General features: G+C 41.6%; 1 protein-coding gene across 1 annotated transcript in view; it reads right to left on the reverse strand.

The window, feature by feature from the left end:
- The window catches only part of KCNT2 (potassium sodium-activated channel subfamily T member 2), a 1,405,312-nt gene that overhangs the window by 223,238 nt on the left and 1,154,732 nt on the right, over positions 1 to 27,342 (reverse strand). Inside the window, exon 22 of the mRNA XM_044301880.1 lies at positions 7,895 to 8,006. Coding sequence (XP_044157815.1) covers positions 7,895 to 8,006 — 112 coding nt within the window. The remainder of the gene's footprint in view (positions 1 to 7,894; positions 8,007 to 27,342) is intronic.

Below are 27,342 nucleotides of genomic sequence, written 5' to 3' on the forward strand. Positions count from 1 at the left end.
ATACTGTATATGTAATATATTCCTAATTTTGTTTCTCATAGTAAAGACCCAATGAATAGGAGTGTATACAAAATACTTCTTCCCTGTTTTTCAGGGGAAAAACTGTAAGCAACACGGTTTCTTCGTAGGCCAGTGACATCACATTCATCAGAAAAATGGCCTATGTACAGCTCTTTGTCATTTAAGTGCATAGGCCTGAAATGCAATACCAAGCACAGCCACTATCCAACACAAGGCACTGTTCTTGGGAAGCTGTCAAAACTTTAAAGTGCTCACCCAAGCACACCATGGCTTTCAAGCAGCTTTTCAGTGGAGGTGTTAAGAGTTAGACCTCCATGGATCAGATATTGATAAGCTATCCTGAGGATAGGCCATCATTATAAAATTTTCAGAAAGCTTCTTTAAATGCTTAGCTGAAGAAAGGACGTCATGATGCAGATGTAAATAGATCCTAAATAACTTCTTGTTTCACACACATCATTTATTTGTTTTCCACTTGTTTGTTGAAAAAGTGGCTAAATGTTTACAGTCTTTAGTAAAATACTGGAAAATCCTCACACACAGCATTTAGTTTTTTTAGTGTTTCGCTGTGTTTTTGGTCAAAATGCATGCTGAAGGTATGGGGTTTTTGAAGGGTATTTTTCTCCATAGACTTCTCTATATGACATCAAAAATAGAAGGGAAAATGCCTGTGCATAATAAAAAATGTCAACCAAATTGTATGTTAAAAAAAACTTTTTTATATGCACAAAAAGAAGTATATGTGAGGGAGCCCTGCCATCAATAAATAATGTGGTGTTTTCAGTGTCCTGGTGTATATGCTCTTTTTGGTGAAATATGTGTACTGTTCATTGCATGATCAATGAATAATTATTTATATTATACCAATATAACTATCAATATGTATAATGTATGCAGGGGCATAGCTAAAGGTTCATGGGCCCTGGTACAAGAGTTCAGCTTACCTCAGCGCTTTGTGGCTAGGGGCAGGGAAGCAAAAAAGCCTTTGTGCTGCCTAAGGCAAAAATTAAAATGGAAAACTGCCTCACCCCATGCCAATAAAAAATAAAAATAAAATTAAGGGCTTTATTGAGAGCTCGAAGAAATACACATACAGGTTATACATACTGTACGGTACAAACAACAAAAGTCTGCACAGAAACAATTATAAAGTAGATGTTACATTTGTATACAAATGGGTATATAGTGTGTATATTCAAAGGTACACGAGTCAAAGCATTATCATTGTTTAAATTTCCTAGAAACCTCCCAGGCCTTCCATTTACAGTAACTCTAAGGCCTCTTTCACACGGGCGTCAGTTTTTTTGCCCGGATAAGAGCCGGGTGCGTTGCGGGAAAATGCGCGATTTTTTCTGCGCAAGTGCAAAACATTGTCATGCGTTGCACTCGCGTGAGAAAAATCGCGCATGTTTGGTACCCAAACCTGAACTTCTTCATAGAAGTTCAGGCTTGGGATTGATGTTCTGAAGATTGTATTATTTTCCCTTATAACATGGTTATAAGCGAAAATAATAGCATTCTGAATACAGAATGCATAGTAAACCAGCGCTAGAGGGGTTAAAAAAAATAAAAAAAAATTTAACTCACCTTAGTCCACTTGCTCGCAAAGCCCGGCATCTCCTTCTGTCTCCGCTGCTGATGAACAGGACCTGGGGTGAGCTGCTCCATTAAATACAGGTTAAGGACCTTCGATGACGTCACTCCGGTCATCACATGGCACGTCACATGATCTTTTACCATGGTGATTCACCATGGTAAAAGATCATGTGATGACCGGAGTGACATCATCGAAGGTCCTTAAGCTCTATTTAATGGAGTAGCTCACCCCAGGTCCTGTTCATCAGCAGCGGAGACACAAGGAGATGCCGGCTTCGCGAGCAAGTGGACTAAGGTGAGTTAAATTATTTTTTTATTTTTTTTAACCCCTCTAGCGCTGGTTTACTATGCATTCTGTATTCAGAATGCTATTATTTTCCCTTATAACCATGTTATAAGGGAAAATAATAATGATCGGGTCTCCATCCCGATGGTCTCCTAGCAACCATGCGTGCAAATCGCACGGCATCCGTACTTGCTTGCGGATGCCATCCGATTTTCACACACCCCATTCACTTCTATGGGGCCTGCGTCACGTCAAAATCGGAAAATATAGAGCATGCTGCGATTTCAACTGAACGCACAAGTGATGCGTTAAAAACATCGCTCATGTGCACAGCCCCATAGAAATGAATGGGTCAGGATTTAGTGCGGGTGCCATACGTTCGCCGCACGGATCGCACCCGCACGGAAAACTCGCCCGTGTGAAAGGGGCCTAAATCTAGGAAATGTGTGGTTTTCCCAAGCTGCTATTTCTTCAAATCTGTAAATCGTGATGATTTTCCCTATCCAATGATCCATTGAGAGGAGGTCAGATAATAACCAGTAGCGGGGAACCAGAAGGCGGGCCGCAATTAGAAGCTTCTTGAAAAGAAATGGGACACTCACGGGAGTGCTCGGAGGTGAGAGGCCCAGTAGAGCTAAGTGGGGGGAGAGTGGTATAGTTGACCTACAAATAGTATTGCTTTCCCTAAAGATCTTCTCCCACCAGCTCCGAATTAGAGAGCAGGGCCACCACACATAAAACGAGCCCATTTCCCTCCCACATCGCCAGCAGGTGTCTGACCTCGTACTGTCAAATTTTCATGTGATTTCTGGGGTTTTATACAACCCCGTGAGAACCTTGTACCCATTCTCCTGAATCCTCACACCTTGATGAAGTATGTGGCTCAAGAAAAAGCAGAGACTGCTCAGTTGGGGAGAAAGAAATCCAGATCTCTCTCCCAGAGACCAATAAAAGCTGGTTTAGACATCAAGGTCAGAAAGCTAAGCCTTTTATAGAACTGTGAAATTGGTTTTGAAGTGTGTGTGTGGGGGGGGGGGGGGGGTATGGCTACAGATCAATCCCTCAAACCAAGTAAGTAGGGCTTGTTGTGGAATCTGTTTGGATATGTAGGAGCGAAGAAAGGAAATTAAGGGGGAGTGGAACTTAAATTTGGGTAGTAGTGTAAATAAATTCTCTCTCTCCATCACCCCTCCATCCTATCATTCTAAAGAAAACTGAGCTTAGGTGGATTTTTCGGTTGGATACTTTGAAACCCAAAGGGTTAAATGTCGAATTTAGGGTAACAGGAGGGATGGTTAGCTAATGCCCCTCTGTAGTGCCTATGCTCTGATGTATCTAGCATGCTGTAAGGGGTGGATCCAGTGGAAGTTACATGAATTTATCCACGTCATAATGTGATGTGTTGACATATTTGTATTATTTGAATGTGTAATTCAGGCGTTTACCTCAGCTGGGTGATAATTTAGGTAATAGGGAATTAGAAGGAGAAAGAGAGGCGTAAGATATAGGCATTGCCCAAATAAGTGCCCTAATGTAAAATGAGAGAATGCCAAGAGTGTGCAAAGCAGTAATCAAAGAAAAAGGTGGCTACTTTGAAGAACCTAGAATATGACATATTTTCAGGTGTGTCACACTTTTGGTCTGTACTGTATATACTCACCATTCCAATGCTATAGATCCAGTGGCAATAGAGGGCAAGGCACTGAACTCCTTTTGTTTCCTAATATAGAGATAGAGCACTGATCTGCACCCACCACTAGGGGGAGCTCAGTGCATATACATTTGTGCAGCTTTCAATGAGATGAATGGTAAAATAACTGTCTAAATTCAGGTGCACTGAGCTCCTCTTAGTAGTGGCTGAATGTTAGTCCAATGGGAGGCAGAGGGTTGAAGTTTATCTTAAAAACAAATCCTCTAAATTTTTACTAAGAAAAGTACAAAATGAGTTTTGCTATGTTCATCTAATAATATGCCGTAGTCCAAAAAGGCATTGAAGAATACAGATGCTAAAGTGAGAGCCACACATGGAGTTACGATACTGTACATTTTTCTAAGCTAATAAATTGGTGACTTGATAATGCAGTGCTTACAGAGCCCTACTATAACTTTCAGATTTCCATCCTGCTTTGTACTTATTATCAATGCTGCACTGAATAGCTGAATATATGTTATATACATATGTTCTATGCACATGTAGATTTATAACATTACTATTATAAGCAAAAGCAACTGTTACTGCATGAATAGCTTAAAGCAATAATTAACATCTGTGCAGTACAATGAAGCCATTCAATGTTTGACATGTCATAACCTGTGTACATTCCATTTTTGCATAATCCCACAAATCATGCGAGAATGTCAAAAGTGCAGTTTAATGCTGGTGACTTGAATTTTTAGCTGTAATTTAAAGCCGGAAATTACTAGACCTTCAAGGTAATTCATCTGCTGCTGGTTTTCACGAATAGCATCTTGACATCAAGCAACAGATGGGAAAATAAATGTTAAACTCTCCAGTCCATTAGCCATCTCACTATTTCATTAGACATTTGGATAAATAATTAATTAGACAAATTTAGATCGCCTTCAAACCAGTTTAATTGCTTGTAAATCAAAGATGTGGTTGAGCATAATGAAAAAAAGTAGTATATAGCCCCTTGTTAATATTTGATGAAGTAATTCACATACTGCTGCTCCATAAACAGCTTGTTTTATAGCTGAATTCATTTCTAAGACCAACGATTTAACTATTGCCTATTGATGCTCTATTTCAAGTAACAAAAGCAATTACTATAGGGGTTGCTATAAACCCCCTCTACAATTTCTCAGGGAGGGCCCTTCACATCAGTTCTCTAGTTTGTTTTAAATTTGTGTAAATTTGTAACCTCATTATTGCTTCAGTGCATTACCACGTTAAGAATGGAGCAATGTTGCAAATAGTCTTGATTAAAAGTATTCATCCATTTTGTCTATGCAAGTTCTTTACATCTGTGTCTGATTACAGGTCGCAAATAGGGATGAGCGAACCCGGTGAAGTTCGGGTTCGCCGGGTTTGGCTAAACTTCAGGTCGAAGTCCGAGTTCGGGACCTGAATTTCACCCTGAACCCGGACCCCATTTAAGTCAATGGGGACCCAAAATTCACTTTATTATATTCCGTTATAACATGGTTATAACGGAAAATAATAGCATTCTTAAGACAGAATGCTAAATAAAATGGACATTGAGGGGTTAAAAATATTTAAAAAAAAACCTCATCCACTTGATCTCGCAGCCTTGATCGCGCACGTCTTCTTTCTTCAGGACCTGCAAAAGGACCTGTGGTGACGACACTGCACTCACTACGTGGTGAGCACGGTGATGTCACCGCAAGTCCTTTTTCAGGTCCTGAAGAAAGAAGACGTGTGCGATCAAGGCTGCGAGATCAAGTGGATGAGGTGAGTTTTTTTTTTATTTTTAACCCCTCAATTTCCATTTTATTTAGCATTCTGTTTTAAGAATGCTATTATTTTCCATTATAACCATGTCATAATGGAAAATAAATCACCTGAACCCGAACTTCAGTGAAAAAGTCAGGGTTCGGTACAAACTTTGCAGTTCGGGTTCACTCAACCTTAGTCGCAAACAAACCCTGTATGTAGTATGATCCTGCAGCCGTACTTCGTGTTACTCTAGTCCTTCTGTGCCCTCTTCTTGCATATATAATGAGTTAACTGCGAGATTAGAAAATATTTTTTTCTGAGAAAGTTGAATTTACTACTTTTCATTGTAATCCCCATTGACTTCAAAACACTTATTCCACTTTGCCTCCAGTTATCGGATGTCCTTAGAATAGAAGAAGACTTCTTGCAGCTGCAGGAACCCTGTTACCACCACAGTGACTGCATTATCATCAGGAAAATGCTGGAAGGAATGTAATCTCTTGAGGCCAGGTTTGGACTGTAGGGTACATGGCTAATCTCCATGAATCTGCATTCCCTGATAGCAGCTTGTGATTTCTGAGCTGGCACATTGTTGTGAAGCAGCAACACACCTGCCAACAACTTCCTATGGCATTTCTCTTTGATTGCCTCATGTAATGCCTTCATCATTAAAGCATAGGTGTCTTGTGTGACATGAATTCTAGTAATAAAATGCCTTCTGTATCCCAAAAATAACTTTTGTCATGATCTTTACAGCTGACTGCTGCACACAAAATTTATTTGAAGTTGGTGACCTCTTGTTTGGTTTCAGGCTCATGGTGGCGGACCGATGTTTCATCAATAATTTGAGAATAGAAGTCTCCTGCATTTTTTCTAAGTGTGTCTAAGTTCTCTTGGCTAAATTGCTGGCAACACGTTTTTTGCACAGCTATAACACTGACTTTGACCTGACGATCATCCAAAATCATGGTCTCCACTTTACAACACATTTCCTCTGAAGTTGCTTTAATACATCACCCTGAACTGGGGTCATCTTCAATTGATTCCCTACCCCATTTAAATTTAATCATGGAATAAAGCTCCAAATCCCTCAAATTCGTTGTAGACCCACACTGTACTGCACTTGCCATTCTGTCACTTCCAGTGCTTTCATTAGACTGAGCTGCTATTGTGTGTGTTGCATGTCCAGGCATGTCTTAACCTGCACAGACAAGCTCAGCTCTCTAAGGCCTCTTTCACGCGGGCGATTTTTCCGCGCGAGTGCAAAACATTTTAATGCATTTTGCACGCGCGTGAATAAAATCAGCATGTTTGGTACCCTAACCGGAACTCCTTCATGTTTGGGTTAGGTGTTGTGTAGATTGTATTATTTTCCCTTATAACATGGTTATAAGGGAAAATAATAGCATTTTTAATACAGAATGCTTAGTAAAATAGGGCTGGAGGGGTTAAAAAAAATAACAAATAATTTAACTCACCTTAATCCACTTGTTTGTGCAGCCCGGCTTCTCTTCATTTTTCTTTCTTCAGGACCTGGGCAAAGGACCTTTGATGACATCACTGTGCTCATTACATGGTCCATCACATGATTCATCACCATGGTGAAGGATCATGTGATGGATCATGTGATGAGCACAGTGATGTCACTATAGGTCCTTTTCCCCCTGCACAGCAAAGAAGAAGAAAGAAGAGAAGCCGGGCTGTGCGAACAAGTGGATTAAGTTGAGTTAAATATTTTTTTTTAACCCCTCCAGAACTATTTTACTAAGCATTGCGTATTAAGAATGCTATTATTTTCCCTTATAACCATGTTATAAGGGAAAATAATAATGATCGGGTCCCCATCCCGATCATCTCCTAGCAACCATGCTTGAAAATCGCACCGCATCTGCACTTGCTTGCAGATTCTTGCGATTTTCATGCAGCCCCATTCACTTCTATGGGGCCTGCGTTGCGTGAAAAATACACAAAATCGAGCATGCTGCGATTTTCACGCAACGCACAAGTGATGCGTGAAAATCACTGCTCATGTGCACAGCCCCATAGAAATGAATGGGTCTGGATTCAGTGCGGGTGCAATGCGTTCACCTCACGCATTGCACCCGTGCGGAAATCTCGCCGTGTCAAAGAGGCCTAACACTGACAAAACATTCTGGGGTAGATAATTTATTTATTACCCCTCATATATGGAGATGAATGGGGTGGATTAAAAGATAGCTCCAGGTTCAGACTACACAAAGCATTTGCTCGTAGTCTGTATCTATAGAGACACATAGGTCTTGAATTACAGCTGTATACACAATATTGTAGGGTATTTTTAATCATGAGAGTTTGCAAAATTGCTTTATTCTTACTTTAGATGCACTAAAGCAGAATACCAAATGGTTGCAAAAGTGCATGCGTCCTTTCTTCTCTGTAATATACATGATACTGTATGTTGATATCCCAAACAAAACACAAAACATGGCATAGTAATCTATCTGAAATGAGTGTTACCAAAGCTGTAGTCCATTCTCACAAATTTATACAAACAGCTTAAAATCAGTGGTTATAGTGTTATTTAATTCACCTACCTTCTCAAGCTTAGAAAGAGCTAAAGAATAACAGTCCTTAGCCCTAAACTGCATGAATCTCATATTTGCAGGATGTGTTAGCTCTGTGATGATGCTGAGACTCGAAAATAACCTAAGCAAAAGAAAGACACATTTTAATGTATATAAATATATTAGGGAACTATGGTTTTACTAGATTTACTAGGTTATAATTCAACTACTATAAATGAAGGCTATAACAAGAATCTGTCCCATCAAGCAAATTCTTTGATCTACATGACGGACCAGGACAATGGGAAGCAGAAAGTTATGCTACAATTACACCTTTGCCTCTCTACTACACTCTTTAAAGCTATAGACACATTTGCACTTAATGCAACTTTTTAAACTTGTGCTATTCACTAACATAGGCAAAACAAACAAACATTTATTTTCCTTTTTAGAGCTGACCATTTCCTTTACTGTGGTTGTGCAATGCAAAGATATTGATGACCTATCCTCAGGACACAGTAGGTAATCAATATCAGATCAGAAGTGATCCTGCCGATTAGCTGTTTGAAAGTGTAGTGGTGCTCATGAGAGTTCTGCTTTCGCTTCAAAATTACCTGAGTGCCATCTCGGGAACTGCAAAATAACTGTAAACTGCGGTACCGCGTTGCGTGTAATTCTGCATTACATCTCCTGTTGTATCCGTGTTCATAGGCTGGTTAGGTGTGCTTTATACATCCCACCACTAGAGGGGGATAGCAGTTCAGTCTATATAAATACCTTAGTCAGGCCTAGTGTGGGGGGTTGTTAGTGGAGTGCTTCAATTCAGTTGAGACTACACATCACAGAGTAGTGAGTGAAGTCAGAAGCGACTATGTGGTTGTGCCAAGGTATTAGGAGCAGGAGAGCGTTTTCCTCCTGTGGTCCTCTTAGTTCCTTTCATCCTACAACCAGAGGATAGAGTTTTATCCCTGGAAGAAATCCAAGCAGAGAGACATTGGTGATAACAGCAACTATCTAAGGCTTAACGGGCACCTTTGCACATGGTAGAGGACAATCTAGCTACAGGAGGCCTCACCATAAAGTATAGAAGACAGATTAGCTACCTGTTCAAGAGCTTGGAAGATACAGAAATTATAGGACTAAGCATACCCGAAAAGAGTACTACTGAACCACAGCCTGAGTCAGGACCTAGCCAAAACCTATTAACAGTGGATCAACAGAATTCCTCTATATACCCCAGAGACTGTATTCTGTCTAGATGTATATGCTGCAACTTAAACCAGCTACAGTAAAAGTTGTGAGTTGTATCCTACCACTGTCTACCTCATTCTTCAATACTACCACTACAACTGGTTGTATGACCATAAACGGTACTGGCGTCACGACAAATACCACCAAGGGACCCAGCCGCCACAAGCACCCTAAACACCGCTGTCATCAAGGGCACCTCAACCTCCGTCTTGGCTGGTGCTCCCCTAGCACAGAGTGTGCCCCGGAGGATTTTGTGCTGTCTTCCTCATCACTGTGCTGCCGGCCCAGGGAGGCTTTCTGCTAACCGTGAGTAAACCGATGAACTGTATTACTAGTCCCCCTCATCGGCCCACCTCACGTGTCACCCCTGCGGTTCTGGCACGCCACACTCCTTTATAGAGGCGGCTCAATGTAATTACAACTTCTCATCCTATTCAAGTGACTTACCTGCTGCTAATCGATTTACAAGTCACATCCAACGATCAACAGAGTGCATGTGTCAGATCAACCAACTAGGACAGTGGAATCCCAGAACTTTATTGGCACTGGTACATCCAATGCAAGACATACTTCAAACAGCGCTTAATCATGGATATCGAGCACCATATAGCACGGGTCTGACAGAACATTATGAGTGTAAATCTGCCTGCACACGTTGCAAAATATGCACACTGTTGGACCATACTAGCAAATTGTATGAGCAGGGGTGTAGCTAGAAGCTCATGGGCCCTGGTGCAAGAGTACAGCTTGGGCCCCCGTCCCTCTGTGCTGGTTGGCAAGGGGCAGGGGAGCACATAGCCTTCCTGATACCTGAGGCAAACATTGAAAGGGCACCCCCTCATGCCAAATTCTTAGGCCTCTTTCACACTACAGTATGTTGAATTCAGTGTTTTGCGTTCCGTTTTTCACGGATCCGTTGTTCCGTTTTTTGCTTCCGTTGTGGTTCCATTTCCGTTCCGTTGTTCCGTTCCGTTTTTCCGTATGGCATATACACTATACAGTAATTACATAGAAAAAATTGGGCTGGCCATAACATTTTCAATTGATGGTTCCGCAAAAAACGGAACGGATACGGAAGACATACGGATGCATTTCCGTATGTGTTCCGTTTTTTTTGCGGACCCATTGACTTGAATGGAGCCACGGACCGTGATTTGCGGCCAAATATAGGACATGTTCTATCTTTTCAACGGAACGGAAAAACGGAAATACGGAAACGGAATGCATACGGAACACATTCCGTTTTTTTGCGGAACCATTGAAATGAATGGTTCCGTATACGGACCGTATACGGAACGCAAAAAACGGACCGCAAAACTGAAAAAAAAACGGTAGTGTGAAAGAGGCCTTAACCTAACCCCTTCCCTCCAGCCGGAGGTGTAAATTGACCAGCATGTACTTTCTATAATACCAGTGTCTTATGTGGCACAAGGGTCTTTGGGCTCCTGGGCCCGGTAGCGACTGCTACCTCTGCATCCCTTATAGCTACGCCCCTGCATATGAGGTTACAAAAATCTCATGTACACTTTGTGGATTTATAAATTTGCATGTAAAATATGTTTGCCGTTTAACTTGTGGATTTCACCCTTTTCTAATGAAAGGTGAGATCTGCTGCAAAATCACATCTAATCTTCACCAGAATCTGCAATTAGAAATTGTAGAGTTTGTTGTGATTATGTTGCAGAAAGGCACATAAATCCGCACAGATTGTGTGCAGGCAGCCTTAGTTCTTCATGGACACCCCTCATTCATATCCAAGTTGTAGAACTGGCATATTTATGTTACCTATGATACAGATGACACTCCCTACGTACATTACCTCTTTCACTGTGAGGGCCCATGGTTGACGTTTTAGGTGGTTTATCGCCCACTGGTATAGTCCAATTTGTTGTGGCCAGTATTGGCCTCATTTCTACATATTGGTTTGATAATTTTGACATTTAGTTATGTCAATAGCTCTTGTGTGAAATAAAACAACATGTAAACTTTTAGATTACCTGGAAAGCCTAATTACTAGTTTATTGTTTATTTATTGGGGTCTGGTGCTGGGGGGAGAGATAGATAGACAGATGTGGCAGAGCTGTATATAAAGCTGTTCAACCACAGTGCTAGTGGGGGAAGGGAATAGACGGATGTAGCAGAGCTGTATATAAAGCTGTTCAACCACAGTGTTAGTGGGGGAAGGGAATAGACAGATGTAGCAGAGCTGTATATGAAGCTGTTCAACCACAGTGTTAGTGGGGGAAGGGAATAGACAGATGTAGCAGAGCTGTATATGCAGCGTTTCAGCCTCTGTGCAATTGCGATAGAGAGATAGACAGATGTAGCAGGGCTGTATATGAAGCTATTTAGACACAGTGCTAGTGGGGGAGTGGAATAAATATGTAGCAGAGCTGTATAGGAAGCTTTTCAGACACAGTGCTAGTGGGGAAAAGGAATAGACAGAAGTAGCAAAGCTGTATATGCAGTGGTTCAGACACAGTGCTGGTGGTAGAGAGAAATAGACAGATGTAGCAGGGCTGTATATAAAGCTGTCCCATCACAGTGCTAGTGGGGGAAGGGAATGGACAGATGTAGCAGAGCTGTATATAAAGCTGTTCCATCACAGTGCTAGTGGGGGAAGGGAATAGACAGATGTAGCAGAGCTGTATATAAAGCTGTTCCATCACAGTGCTAGTGGGGTAAGGGAATAGAAAGATGTAGTATTGCCGTATATGCAGCGTTTCAGCCTCACTGCTGTTGTGATAGAGAGATAGACAGATGTAGCAGAGCTGTAAATGAAGCTGTTCAGACATAGTACTAGTGGGGGAAGGGAATAGACAGATGTAGCATTGCTGTATATGAAGCTTTTCAGACACAGTGCTAGTGGGGAAAGGGAATAGACAGATGTAGCAGAGCTGTATATGCAGCGGTTCAGACACAGTGCTGGTGGTAGAGAGAAATAGACAGATGTAGCAGAGCTGTATATAAAGCTGTTCATTCACAGTGCTAGTGGTCGAAGGGAATAGACAGATGTAGAAGTGCTGTATATGCAGCATTTCAGCCTCAGTGCTGTTGCGATAGAGAGATAGACAGATGTAACAGAGCTGTATAGGAAGCTTTTCAGCCTCAGTGCTGGTGGGAGATGAAGCAGGCTGTATATGAACTGTTCAGACACAGTGCTAGTGGGGGAGTGGAATAAAGATGTAGCAGAGCTGTATAGGAAGCCATTCAGATAAACTGTTGTTAGGGGACTGGGGAAGACACATGTAGCTGAGCTGTATATGCAGCTATACAGATACATAGTGTAAGGTTTATACACAACTGTAGTACAGCTGTAATGGAAGCAAATCTGCATCAGTGCTAGTGGGTGGGGGTTGGTCATGTTTTATGGGAGTCAAAAGCACAGATGATCAGTGATGGTCTTTTCGCAGTGTTCGCCAGCGAACACATGTGGGCTGCCATCTTTAGTAAGGTAGACTCACCCGTCCGGCGATGCAGAGGTAAGACCTTAACTGTGCCTGTGCCGGGAGCTGGTCTGGAATCAAATGCAGTCACCAGGAGCAGGCAGTTCCGAGAACAGCCCAATGAAGGCCCCCGGCGTCTGTTCTCAGAACTGCCTGCTCCCGGTGATTGCATTTGATTTTAGACAGGCTCCCGGCACAGGCACAGGTAAGGGCTTACCTGTGCATCGCCGGACGGGTGAGTCTACCTTACTAAAGATGGCAGCCCATATGTGTTCGCTGGCGAACACTGCAAACTGACCATCACTGCAGATGATAAGTCTACTAGCTAACATGCTTTTGGGTTAATGTATAATATGGAATTATAGTTTTTGCTGCCCAGAATGGGTTTGTAAAAGATAAGACAGAGATTTTGAGTGTAAAACTGCATGACAGACACATGTTACTGTACGCTGATGTCACTGACCATAGCTCTCTGAGTGACAGTTCCCCAGAAGGGGAGAGGGGCCTCACTATCCACCTGATCTAGCACTCAAGGACTGAGTTCTCAGTGTGAAGTCATACAGAGGCATGGCCGGCCTTCACTCAAACTGCATAAGCCCGCCCAGCCTTAGCAGCAGGAAACCAGGAAGTGAACAGCAGAGCTGGCTGCAGGTGAGGATGAAATAGCAAGATGGGAAAACCCCTTTAAGAAAGGAGTTCATGTTCAAGAGTTCTTGTGTGGCTATGTGATTAGACTAAAAATGCTACAAAGATCTTCAGTTGCCAAAATGACTTGCTTTCAGCTGGTGCAGATAAAGGTAGCACCAAATATGTATTAAACTTAAGATGGAATTACTTTTCAAATAGTTAATAATTTTTATAATACAACAAAAGAAAACAGGAAAAAGCAATAAAACACATGAGCTATATAAAGCTGCAGTAAATCTCTTTAACATTTAAACATTGACTTTTCTCATTCTACTTCGGATCTAGTAAGAATCCCTTATGGGATTTATTTGTTTTCTGCACAAATATCAGGTCAGTGAAAGCATAGATTTTTGTAAATCATTCTGAAGTTTCATAAAATATTTTATAACATAAAGATTGTCCATTTATTTTAAGATTGTCCGCTAGAGGCTTATTTACCTTAAAGGGTTTGTCCGAGTTATAAAAAAAAAAATAATAATTTAGCATTGTAAATCTGATGGGTAGCAATATATAACTGAGCTACGCAGGTTTTAGGTAAAAAAAAAATATATTTCCTTATTTCCCTGGTTCTCTTCTTGCTCTTTGTTTACCTGCAATAACAAAAATCTCTGCCCCTCCCACTGCACTGCTAAGGGAGTGAATAAAAGTGCTGCCCTGAATGACATGTATGCCTGCTGGGAGACTCAGCAGTATATTGTATGTGTGGGACTACTAGTCCCAGCTGTACAATGACACTGCTGATAAACACAGGATCTTCCCCCTACCTGTTATTGTGCTGAACACCTCTAGTCTGTGAGCTCTTATGCCCAGCATTTGTCTCCTTACTGCCTACAGCTACTCAGTAAAGCCTTCAGCCCTGAGTCTGTGCAGCTGAAGGGGTTAAGAATCCAGCGAGAGAGCAGGCGGCAGTGAAGGGGTGCATGGCCAGCACAGTGACGTCTCCTGTACAAACACACAATTGCTCTTTCAGGCTTGTGCAGGAATCATCATCAGAGCAGGGAGAAAAACTGACATCACAGGTCACGTGACCCTCAGTGAAATCTGAGAAACCAGCAACTCTAGATAAAGTAAGTGAATTGCAGTGGGATGCGAAAGTTTGGGCAACCTTGTTAATCGTCATGATTTTCCTGTATAAATCGTTGGTTGTTACAAAAAAAAATGTCAGTTAAGTATATCATATAGGAGACACACACAGTGATATTTGTGAAGTGAAATGAAGTTTTTTGGATTTACAGAAAGTGTGTTATAATTGTTTAAACAAAATTAGGCAGGTGCATAAATTTGGGCACCACAAAAAAAGAAATGAAATCAACATTTAGTAGATCCTCATTTTTCAGAAATTACAGCCACTAAACGCTTTCTGGAGGTTCCAATGAAAGTCTGGATTCTGGTTGAAGGTATTTTGGACCATTCGTCTTTACAAAACATCTTTAGTTCATTCAGGTTTGATGGCTTCCAAGCATGGACAGTTCTATTTAAGTCACACCACAGATTTTTAATTAAATTCAGGTCTGGGGACTGAGATGGCCATTCCAGAACGTTGTACTTGTTCCTCTGCATGAATGCCTTAGTGGATTTTGAGCAGTGTTTAGGGTCGTTGTCTTGTTGAAAGATCCAGCCCCGGCGAGACATTCGTCTCCAGAATCTGCTGATACTGAGTGGAATCCATGCGTCCCTCAACTTTGACAAGATTCCTAGTCCCTGCACTGGCCACACAGCCCCACAGCATGATGAAACCACCACCATATTTTACTGTAGGTAGCAGGTGTTTTTCTTGGAATGCTGTGTTATTTTTCCTCCATGCATAACGCCCCTTGTTATGGCCAAATAACTCAATTTTAGTTTCATCAGTCCACAGCACCTTATTCCAAAATGAAGCTGGCTTGTCCAAATGTGCTTTAGCCCACCTCAAGCGGCACTTTTTGTGCTGTGGGCGGAGAAAAGGCTTCCTCTGCATCACTCTCACATACAGCATCTCCTTGTGTAAAGTGCGCCGAATGGTTGAACGATGCACAATGACTCCATCTGTGGTCTGTGGGTTGACTCTGACTGTTCTCACCATTCGTCGCTTCTGTCTATCCGAGATTTTGCTTGGTCTGCCACTTCGAGCCTTAACTTGAACTGAGCCTGTGGTCTTCCATTTCCTCAATATGTTCCTAACTGTGGAAACAGCTGAAATCTCTGAGACAGCTTTCTGTATCCTTCCCCTAAACCATGATGGTGAACAATCTTTGTCTTCAGGTCATTTGAGAGTTGTTTTGAAACCCCCATGTTGCTACTCTTCAGAGAAAAGTAAAAGAGGAGGGAAACTTACAATTGACCCCCTTAAATACTCTTTCTCATAATTGGATTCACCTGTGTATGTAGGTCAGGGGTCACTGAGCTTACCAAGCCAATTTGAGTTCCAATAATTAGTTCTAAAGGTTTTGGAATCAATAAAATGACAACAGTGCCCAAATGTATGCACTTGCCTAATTATGTTTAAATAATTATAGCACACTTTCTGTAAATCCAATAAACTTAATTTCACTTTTCAAATATCACTGTGTGTGTCTCCTATATTATATATTTAACTGACATTTTTTATCGTAACAACCAACGATTTATACAGGAAAATCATGACGATTAACAAGGTTGCCCAAACTTTCACATCACAATGTATAAAGTACTTTCATTTGCCTAGTTAGATACATACAAAGAACAAAAAAATACTCGGACAAGCCCTTTAAGTCTAAGGGTACTTCCGGCACTGAGTTCCATCTTAGGGGCTCAATACCAGAAAAGAACTGATCAGTTTAAACCCTATGCATTCTGAATGGAGAGAAATCCGTTGAGGATGCATCATGATGTGTTCAGTTCAGTCACTAAACAGCGTTTTGGACGGAGGCAATACCACAGCATGCTGCGGTATTCTCTCCATCCAAAATCCTGGATCAGTTGCCGTATCCGGCATTCATTTACATTGAAATAATACGGGAATGCTGGATCCATCCTGCATGCGCAGACCAGTAAAAATGTAAAAAAAATATATATAACGGATCCGTTTCAACAGATAACATGCGGAGAGACGGATCTGTTCTTGCAATGCATTTGTATGTCGGGTCCGCATCAGTGCCTGATCACTCTGCAGCAAGTGTGAAAGTAGCCTAAGAGTTGAGCGGACACCTGGATGTTAGGGTTCGACGGGTTCGGCTGAACTTAACAAAAAAGTTTGAGTTCGGGACCCAAACTTGACCCCGACCTGAACCCTATTGAAGTCAATGGGGATCCGGACTTTTGAGCCCTAAAATGGCTCTAAAAATGGCATGGAAAGGGCTGGAGGGCTGCAAATGCCAGCAAATGTGGTTAAGAGCATGGCAAGAGCTCTGCAAACAAATGTCGATAGGGAAACAAATGTGGATAGGAAAAAATAATACGTAAAAAAAAAAAATCTTGATCTAGGAGGATGAGGTCCATATGGAGTAGGATGTTGAGGAGGTGGTGGATGTGGCAGTGTAGGTAGAAGCAGCGGTGGAGGAGGAGGAGTTAGCCTACACTGCTTTTTGCTTTTACTTTTTTTTTATTTTTTTTATTAGGTTACACCCCAAAACATTGGGAAATACCTGTGAAAACCTGTGATAACCCGCTCCAGTCGTGCTAAACACACATTCAGACAATACACTGGCTGCAGGGCAGGCCAGCACCTCCAAGGCGTAAAGGGTAAGGTCAGGCCATGTGCTTAATTTGGAGACCCAGACGTTGCAGAAGTTGCAGGGGGCAGAACCATTAGTCAGTTCGAATTACAAATTTATGTTGAATGCATGGTGTAGGGTTTGTCCCCCAAACAGATACATTTTAGAACTGCCTGCTGTCGTTTACCCCTGGCTGTGCTGAAGTTGGTGGTGAAGGTGTTACGCTGACCGGATGAGGAGTCGGTAGAGGATGAGGAAGCGGAGTAAGAGGAGGAAGCAACAGGAGGCAAGCTGAAGCGCCCTGGAATCCTTGGTGGTGGAAGGACATGCACCAAACTGCTATCCGCCTCAGGCCCAGACGTCCCTGCATTCACTCAGTGTGCTGTTATGGAGATATAACGACCCTGGCCGTGCTTACTGGTCCACATATCCGTAGTGAGGTGCACCTGGCCACAGATGGCGTTGCACAGTGCACACCTGATTTTGTCCCCCACTTGGTTGTCCAGGGAAGGGATGGCACGCCTGGAAAAGTAGTGGCGGCTGGGCACGACATACTGTGGGACTGCCACCGCTATAAGGCTTTTAAAACTCTCCGTATCCACCAGACGGAATGACAGCATTTCAAAGGCCAGTGATTTTGAAATGCTGGCATTCAGGGCTAGGGATCACAGGTGGGTAGGGGGGTACTTCCTCTTCCGCTCCAGTGTTTGGGAGATGGAGAGCTGAACGCTTCCGTGGGACATTGTGGAGATGCTTGGGGACACAGATGGTGGTGTTGCCGGCAGATCCTCTGTTTGCGGGGTGTCAGGTGGCACTTTCACTCCAGAGGTGGATGAAGAGGCCGAGACAGCAGCAGAAGAGGAAGCAGGAGGTGCCAGAGACCTTTATTGGTTTTTGAGGTGTCTACTCCACTGCAGCTTGTGCTTTGCACTTATATGCCTGGTCATGCAGGTTGTGCTCATTTTTAGAACATTTGTGCCTCGCTTCAGGCTCCGATTGCACAACGTGCAAACCACTTGTGTCTTGTCGTCAGCACATGTCTGAAGAACTGCCACGCCAAGGAACTCCTTGGAGCTGGCTTTGGTGTGCTGGGTCCCTTGCTGCGGTGGGCAGTAGCACGCGTACTGTCTAGGGGACGGCCGCTCTGCTTTTGCACCCTGCTCCCTCTTCTGCTGTGCTGGTGGATCTGTGCGACCACCGTCTCTTCCTCCGACCTACACAGGTCACTCGCATGACCTTGATTCCATGTGGGGTCGAGGACCTCATCGTCCTCCCCATCATCTTTCACCCAGTCTTCACCCCTGCCCACCTTGTCGGTCTGTACGCTGCAGAAAGCCACAGCATATAAACATAGAATGTGTCAGTAGATAAGAACCATTTTGCCCATCTAGTCTGCACAATATACTGAATGCTATGAATAGCCCTTGGCCCTATCTTATATAAAGGATGGCCGTATGCCTATCCCATGCATGTTTAAACTCCTTCACAGTTTTTTCAGCTACCACTTCTGTACGAAGGCTATTCCATGCATCCACTACTCTCTCAGTAAAGTAATACTTCCTGATATTACTTTTAATCCTTTGCCCCTCTAATTTAAAACTATGTCCTCTTGTAGCAGTTTTTCTTCTTTTAAATATTCTCTCCTGTTTTACCTTGTTGATTCCCTTTATGTATTTAAAAGTTTCTATCATATACCCTCTGTCTCGTCTTTCTTCCAAGCTATACATGTTAAGGTCCTTTAAGGTCCTTCTAAAATAATGATCCCTAAATCCCTTTCCTCAGATACTGAGGTTAGGACTGTATCACTGATTTTATATTCTGCTCTTGGGCAATTTCGCTGATAAAGATATTAAACAATATGGGTCCCGGAACAGATCCCTGAGGTACCCCACTGGTAACAAGACCATGGTCTGAATATACTCTATTGACTACAACCCTCTGTTGTCTGTCCCTCAGCCACTACTACCTTTCTTGTGAATGGGCACAACATTTGCTAATTTCCAATCTTCTGGGACGACTCCTGTTACCAGTGATTGGTTAAATAAATCTGTTAATGGTTTTGCTAGTTCACCGCTAAGCTCTTTTAATAGCTTTGGTTGTATCCCATCAGGCCCCTGTGACTTATTTGTATTAATTTTAGACAGCTGACGTAGAACCTCTTCCTCTGTAAAGACACATGCATCAAAAGATTCATTAGTCTTCCTTCCTAACTGAGGTCATTTTCCTTCATTTTCCTTTGTAAAAACTGAACAGAAGTATTCATTGAGGCAGTCAGCTAGTTCTTTATCTTCTTCCATATATCTTCCTTCTTTTGTTTTTAATTTGTTAATTCCTTGTTTTAGTTTCCATTTATGTATCTGAAGAATGTCTTATTGCCTTTTTTCACTGACTCAGCTAATTTCTCTTCTGCCTGTGCTTTAGAAGCTCTTATAACTTGTTTGGCCTCTTTCTGCCTAATCTTATAAATTTGCCTGTCATCCTCGTTTTCGGTTTTTTTTCTAATTAGTAAATGCTATGTTTTTGTTTTTAATGATTTTGCCCACTTCTGCTGAGTACCATAGTGGTCTCTTCCTTTTTTGTTTTACTGACAAGCCTAATGTAATTATATGTTGCCTTCAATAGTGTTACTTTTAAGTAGTCCCATTTCTGGACTCCATTAAAACTATTCCAATCTGATAGGGACTCGTATACCACTAATCTAATTTTAGAAAAGTCAGTTTTTCTCAAATCTAAAACTTTTTTTTTTTTTTTGTGTGGTGTGACTCAGTCACTGTACTTATAGTAAACCACACTGACTGGTGATCACTAGATCCCAAGCTCTACCCTACAGTAATATCAGATACCAAATTCCCATTTGTGAATAATGTGAAGCATTTGGCACCTGTGTTTCTACTTCATCTGAAACGTGCTGCGATGGGCCTCCCATTTACTCATCTTGAAACATAAGTGGTTGGGCATCGGTGCACTCAATCTCTTCCACTTCTGGGGCAGGGCTAGGTGGATGGCCCTTGGAAACCCTGCTAATAGAGTAGTCAAAAAGCAGAAGTAACTGCTGCATAACTTAGGGCTCAGACTGCTAGGCTGATTTGCAAGGGGGTGAGGTGAAAGACTGATGGACATCAGCTACAGGTGCCAACTCTGATCTTTCAGCAGGAGACTGGGTGGGAGAAAATGTAAAGGAAATGGAGGCACTGTCAGCAACCCAATGTACTATCGCCTTTACTTGTTGCCTCACCATTCGTAGAGCCACATTAGTCCCGACCAAATACCAGTGAAGGATCTGTTGCCTACTCACACCTGAGGAAGGTGTTTCATTTGTGTGTGCAGCTGGCACAGATCGACCACGTCCTCTCACTGCAATAGGAGCTCCACCAGCAGCACCATGCCTGGGGCCACGTCCCTTATTTGACACTCTCCTCATATTTCTCAAATTTAGGATCTTGCCCAAAATGTTTTTTTTTTTTTTATTTAATAACAGAACATAACAGCAGTATCTAATGCGTGTATCTCAACAATGACAGATGCAGCAAAGGCTGTAAAATTAAGATTTTTGCCCTAAATGGGTGTTTTTTTTAATAGCAGTATATAACAACAGTATCTAAAGGGTGTATCTCACAATGACAGATGCAGCAAAATTATTTTTTTTGCCCTAAATAGGTGTTTTTTTTATATCAGAATAGAACAACAGTATCTAAAGGGTAAATCTTACAATGACATATGCAGCAAAGGCTGCAAAATTAAGATTTTTGCCCTAAATGGGTGTTTTTTTTAATACCAGAATAGCACAGCAGTATCTAAAGCGTGCATCTCACACGGACAGATGCAAACAAGGCCGCTAATTTAGTATTTTGCCCTAAATGGGTGTTTTTTTAAAACCCAGAAAATTATAGAAGTATTTAAAGCTTATTTTAACAAAAACAGATTCAGAAAAAACTGCAATGTTAAGTACTTTGCCCAAAATGTGTTTTTAATACCAGAATATTACAGCAGTATATAATGCTTGAATTTCACATGTATAGAAGCAGCAAGGGCTGTACAATTGAGTATTTGGCCCAAAAAGGGTGTTTTTTTTAAAACCTAGAAAATTATAGCTGTACTTCTAGCTTAAGTTGCACACTGACTAATCCAAGATGGAGGTTATTGCCAAAAATTTGTGTTTTTTAAAAGACAGAAAATTATTGAAGTATTTCAAGCTTGTTTTAACAATATGAGATTCAGCAAAAGCTGCAATATTAAGTACTTTGCCCCAAAAAGTTTTTTTTTTTTTTTTTTTAAATAACAGAATATGACAGCAGTATATAACACTTGTATTTCAAACGTACAGATGTGGCAAGGGCTGTAAAATTGAGTATTTTGGCCAAAAAGGGTGTTTTTTAAAACCCAGAAAATTATAGCTGTATTTCTGGCTTAAATTGCACACTGTCTAATGCGGCAGAGGCCCCAGATGGAGGTTATTGCTAAAAATGGGTGTTTTTAAGACCCAGGAAATGATTGAAGTATTTAAAGCTTGTTTTAACAATAGCAGATGCAGACAAGGCCGCAATTAAGTATTTTGCCCAAAATGTTTTTTTTTCGAATAACAGAATATGACAGCAGTGTATAATGCTTGAATTTCACATGTACAGATTCCAGCAAGGGGTGTACAATTAAGTATTTTGCCCAAAAATTTTGTTTTTTTAAAACCCAGAAAATTATAACTGTATTTCTAGCTTAAATTACACACTGACTAATGCGGCAGAGGCCCAAGATGGAGGTTATTGCCAAAAATGGGTGTTTTTTAAAAGCCAGAAAATTATTTCAAGCTTGTTTTTAACAATCACAGATGCAGCAAAGACTGCAATATTAAGTATTTTGCCCAAAATGGGTGTTTTTTTTAATAACAGAATATGACAGCAGTATATAATGCTTGAATTTCACACGTACAGATGCAGCAAGGGCTGTAAAATTTAGTATTTTGCCCAAAAAGGGTGCTTTTTAAAACCCAGAAAATTAAAGCTGAATTTCTAGCTTAAATTGCATACTGACTAATCCTGCAAAGGCACCAGATGTTTGATATTGCCCAAAATGGGTGTTTATTTATTATTGTAGTATTTCAAGCTTGGATTTCAATGTCACAAAAGCACATATGCAGTGCTGGTGCACTGAGCTTGCATAAAATGGCCGCCGCCGCCCACCTAACAGACAGGTAAAAGTTATTTTTCTCTGTCACTGGGCTCAGGGCAGGGTAAAAAGATTGTGCACTGCACCCACACAACAAAATCTATGTAGATCGCTGAGTTCAATTGCAGTTCTGATTAAAGTTTCTTTCCTATTCTCTCCCTCACAGCATCAGCATCCTCTCCCTACACTACTAACAGCAGAGTGACATGTGGCGCTATGTGACTCCAGCTTAAATAGGGCCTGGGTCACATGCTGCACTGGCCAATCACAGCCATGCCATTAGTAGGCATGGCTGTGATGGCTTCTAAGGGCACAGAGTTAAACGCTTGTTGATTGGCTGCTCTGCAGCCTTTCAAAAAGCGGCAATAAATCGCTGAACACCGAACCCGAATCCGAACTTTTACTGAAATGTTCAGGTCCGGGGTCCAAAAGTTCTAAAGTTCAGTACGAACCCGAACTTTACAGTTCGTGTTCGCTCAACCCTATTTATAAGCAATCTGACAGCATTTTCACATATGGCATATTATTAAGGTATGACTCCATCTAAAAAATAAATGATTTTTGCATGATCTAAAGCTTCATAAATTGAGACTGTGCACCACTTTTAACAACCCCTGTGCAATGGTTTGAAATTTGACAACTGTAGGTCTTTTTTAGTGTTGAGTGAGCATGCTCTTGCGAACTGCTGAATACTTCGGGTGCTCAAGTACAATTTGATACAATGAAAATCAATGGGAGACCCGAGCATCAAACCAGGCACCCCCTGCTCTAAAGAAAAGAGGGTGTCTGGTTCAAAAAAAGGGTTAGAAATTGATGGAAACCCCATCAAAATGGTTTGGGAACAGAATTAAGAGGATAGCTGGATGTGTCTTAGACTCCTATTATGTACGACATACAATAGACAACCACCTAAAGGCTATATGGCAAAAGCCAGGTATGTGCAAGGCATCAATCTATACATGAGACAGAAAACAGCCAGCATACTTTACAATGGCAGCCTTGTGCACTATGAGATATTCCAAACCAGCTCTCATCTGAGCCAAAAAACCTCAGTTATTTTGCATCTGTTGGATGGCTTGGGTGGACCTGCATACCTAGATCAATATCATCAGGGCGACAAAAAGTTTTCTGATTGTCCTAACATAATATTCAATCATCTTTCTATACAGTTTTGTCATGTAAAAACTCATTTGCATAAACATGGCATATGGGAAAGACATACAAATGAGCAGAATCTGCTTTGTTTTTCAGCTGTCATAAGAGTATGAAAACCAATAGATAGGGATGAGCGAACTCGAACTGTATAGTTCGGGTTCGTACCGAATTTTGGGGTGTCCGTGACACGGACCCGAACCCGGACATTTTCGTAAAAGTCCGGGTTCGGGTTCGGTGTTCGTCGCTTTCTTCGCGCTTTTGTGACGCTTTCTTGGCGCTTTTTGAAAGGCTGCAAAGCAGCCAATCAACAAGCGTCATACTACTTGCCCCAAGAGGCCATCACAGCCATGCCTACTATTGGCATGGCTGTGATTGGCCAGAGCACCATGTGACCCAGCCTCTATTTAAGCTGGAGTCACATAGCGCCGCCCGTCACTCTGCTCTGATTAGCGTAGGGAGAGGTTGCGGCTGCGACAGTAGGGCGAGATTAGGCAGATTAACTCCTCCAAAGGACTTGATTAACTGATCGATCTGCAGCTGTGGATCATTGAGCTGCTGATCCTCAATTGCTCACTGTTTTTAGGCTGCACAGACCGTTTGTCAGTCTCATTTTTCTGGGGTGATCGGCGGCCATTTTGTGTCTTGTGGTGCGCCAGCACAAGCTGCGACCAAGTGCATTTAACCCTCAATGGTGTGGTTGTTTTTTGGCTAAAGCCTACATCAGGGTGAAGCTGTCACACCAAGTGCATTTAACCAGCAATAGTCTGTTCATTTTTTGGCCATATACAAAATCAGGGGCAAGCTGCGCCTGTCACCAAGTGCATTTAACCCTCAATGGTGTGGTTGTTTTTTGGCTAAAGCCTACATCAGGGTGAAGCTGTCACACCAAGTGCATTTAACCAGCAATAGTCTGTTCATTTTTTGGCCATATACAAAATCAGGGGCAAGCTGCGCCTGTCACCAAGTGCATTTAACCCTCAATGGTGTGGTTGTTTTTTGGCTAAAGCCTACATCAGGGTGAAGCTGTCACACCAAGTGCATTTAACCAGCAATAGTCTGTTCATTTTTTGGCCATATACAAAATCAGGGGCAAGCTGCGCCTGTCACCAAGTGCATTTAACCCTCAATGGTGTGGTTGTTTTTTGGCTAAAGCCTACATCAGGGTGAAGCTGTCACACCAAGTGCATTTAACCAGCAATAGTCTGTTCATTTTTTGGCCATATCCCAGTCTAATTCTGTCACTAAATCCATACCGGTCACCCAGCGCCTAAATACTAGGCCTCAAATTTATATCCAGCTAAATCTGTCCCTAGTGCTGTAGCTGGGCGAGTTATTTAGTGTCCGTTCAAGCACATTTCTTGTTCTGGGTTGAAATACAATTCCCAATTTAGCAATTTCATAATTTAGTGGTTCCTGCTATATCAGAGCTATTTGAAATCTATCCCAAAAAGGGTATATAATATTGAAGGTGCACATTGGGTCATTCAGAATAACTTCACACACACCCGCTACTGTGTATTTCCAAGTCTAATTCTGTCACTAAACCCATACCTGTCACCCAGCGCCTAAATACTAGGCCTCAAATTTAAATCCCTCTAAATCTCTCGTTACCCACCGCTGTACTGTTGTTGCTGGGCAAGATATTTAGTGTCCGTCAAAGCACATTTTTTGTTCTGGGTTGAAGTACAATTCCCAATTTAGCAATTTCATAATTTAGTGGTTTCTGCTATATCAGAGCTATTTGAAATCTATCCCTAAAAGGGTATATAATATTGAAGGTGCACATAGGGTCATTCAGAATAACTTCACACACACGCTTCTGTGCATTTCCAAGTCTAATTCTGTCACTAAATCCATACCGGTGACCCAGCGCCTAAATACTAGGCCTCAAATTTAAATCCCTCTAAATCTCTCGTTACCCACCACTGTACTGTTGTTGCTGGGCAAGATATTTAGTGTCCGTCAAAGCACATTTTTTGTTCTGGGTTGAAGTACAATTCCCAATTTAGCAATTTCATAATTTAGTGGTTTCTGCTATATCAGAGCTATTTGAAATCTATCCCTAAAAGGGTATATAATATTGAAGGTGCACATAGGGTCATTCAGAATAACTTCACACACACGCTTCTGTGCATTTCCAAGTCTAATTCTGTCACTAAATCCATACCGGTGACCCAGCGCCTAAATACTAGGCCTCAAATTTAAATCCCTCTAAATCTCTCGTTACCCACCGCTGTACTGTTGTTGCTGGGCAAGATATTTAGTGTCCGTCAAAGCACATTTTTTGTTCTGGGTTGAAGTACAATTCCCAATTTAGCAATTTCATAATTTAGTGGTTTCTGCTATATCAGAGCTATTTGAAATCTATCCCTAAAAGGGTATATAATATTGAAGGTGCACATAGGGTCATTCAGAATAACTTCACACACACGCTTCTGTGCATTTCCAAGTCTAATTCTGTCACTAAATCCATACCGGTGACCCAGCGCCTAAATACTAGGCCTCAAATTTAAATCCCTCTAAATCTCTCGTTACCCACCACTGTACTGTTGTTGCTGGGCAAGATATTTAGTGTCCGTCAAAGCACATTTTTTGTTCTGGGTTGAAGTACAATTCCCAATTTAGCAATTTCATAATTTAGTGGTTTCTGCTATATCAGAGCTATTTGAAATCTATCCCTAAAAGGGTATATAATATTGAAGGTGCACATAGGGTCATTCAGAATAACTTCACACACACGCTTCTGTGCATTTCCAAGTCTAATTCTGTCACTAAATCCATACCGGTGACCCAGCGCCTAAATACTAGGCCTCAAATTTAAATCCCTCTAAATCTCTCGTTACCCACCGCTGTACTGTTGTTGCTGGGCAAGATATTTAGTGTCCGTCAAAGCACATTTTTTGTTCTGGGTTGAAGTACAATTCCCAATTTAGCAATTTCATAATTTAGTGGTTTCTGCTATATCAGAGCTATTTGAAATCTATCCCTAAAAGGGTATATAATATTGAAGGTGCACATAGGGTCATTCAGAATAACTTCACACACACGCTTCTGTGCATTTCCAAGTCTAATTCTGTCACTAAATCCATACCGGTGACCCAGCGCCTAAATACTAGGCCTCAAATTTAAATCCCTCTAAATCTCTCGTTACCCACCGCTGTACTGTTGTTGCTGGGCAAGATATTTAGTGTCCGTCAAAGCACATTTTTTGTTCTGGGTTGAAGTACAATTCCCAATTTAGCAATTTCATAATTTAGTGGTTCCTGCTATATCAGAGCTATTTGAAATCTATCCCAAAAAGGGTATATAATATTGAAGGTGCACATTGGGTCATTCAGAATAACTTCACACACACCCGCTACTGTGTATTTCCAAGTCTAATTCTGTCACTAAACCCATACCTGTCACCCAGCGCCTAAATACTAGGCCTCAAATTTAAATCCCTCTAAATCTCTCGTTACCCACCGCTGTACTGTTGTTGCTGGGCAAGATATTTAGTGTCCGTCAAAGCACATTTTTTGTTCTGGGTTGAAGTACAATTCCCAATTTAGCAATTTCATAATTTAGTGGTTTCTGCTATATCAGAGCTATTTGAAATCTATCCCTAAAAGGGTATATAATATTGAAGGTGCACATAGGGTCATTCAGAATAACTTCACACACACGCTTCTGTGCATTTCCAAGTCTAATTCTGTCACTAAATCCATACCGGTGACCCAGCGCCTAAATACTAGGCCTCAAATTTAAATCCCTCTAAATCTCTCGTTACCCACCGCTGTACTGTTGTTGCTGGGCAAGATATTTAGTGTCCGTCAAAGCACATTTTTTGTTCTGGGTTGAAGTACAATTCCCAATTTAGCAATTTCATAATTTAGTGGTTCCTGCTATATCAGAGCTATTTGAAATCTATCCCAAAAAGGGTATATAATATTGAAGGTGCACATTGGGTCATTCAGAATAACTTCACACACACCCGCTACTGTGTATTTCCAAGTCTAATTCTGTCACTAAACCCATACCTGTCACCCAGCGCCTAAATACTAGGCCTCAAATTTAAATCCCTCTAAATCTCTCGTTACCGCTGTACTGTTGTAGCTGGGAAAGTTAT

The sequence above is a fragment of the Bufo gargarizans genome, chromosome 7 (genome assembly GCF_014858855.1).
Source record: "Bufo gargarizans isolate SCDJY-AF-19 chromosome 7, ASM1485885v1, whole genome shotgun sequence".
NCBI lineage: Eukaryota > Metazoa > Chordata > Amphibia > Anura > Bufonidae > Bufo > Bufo gargarizans.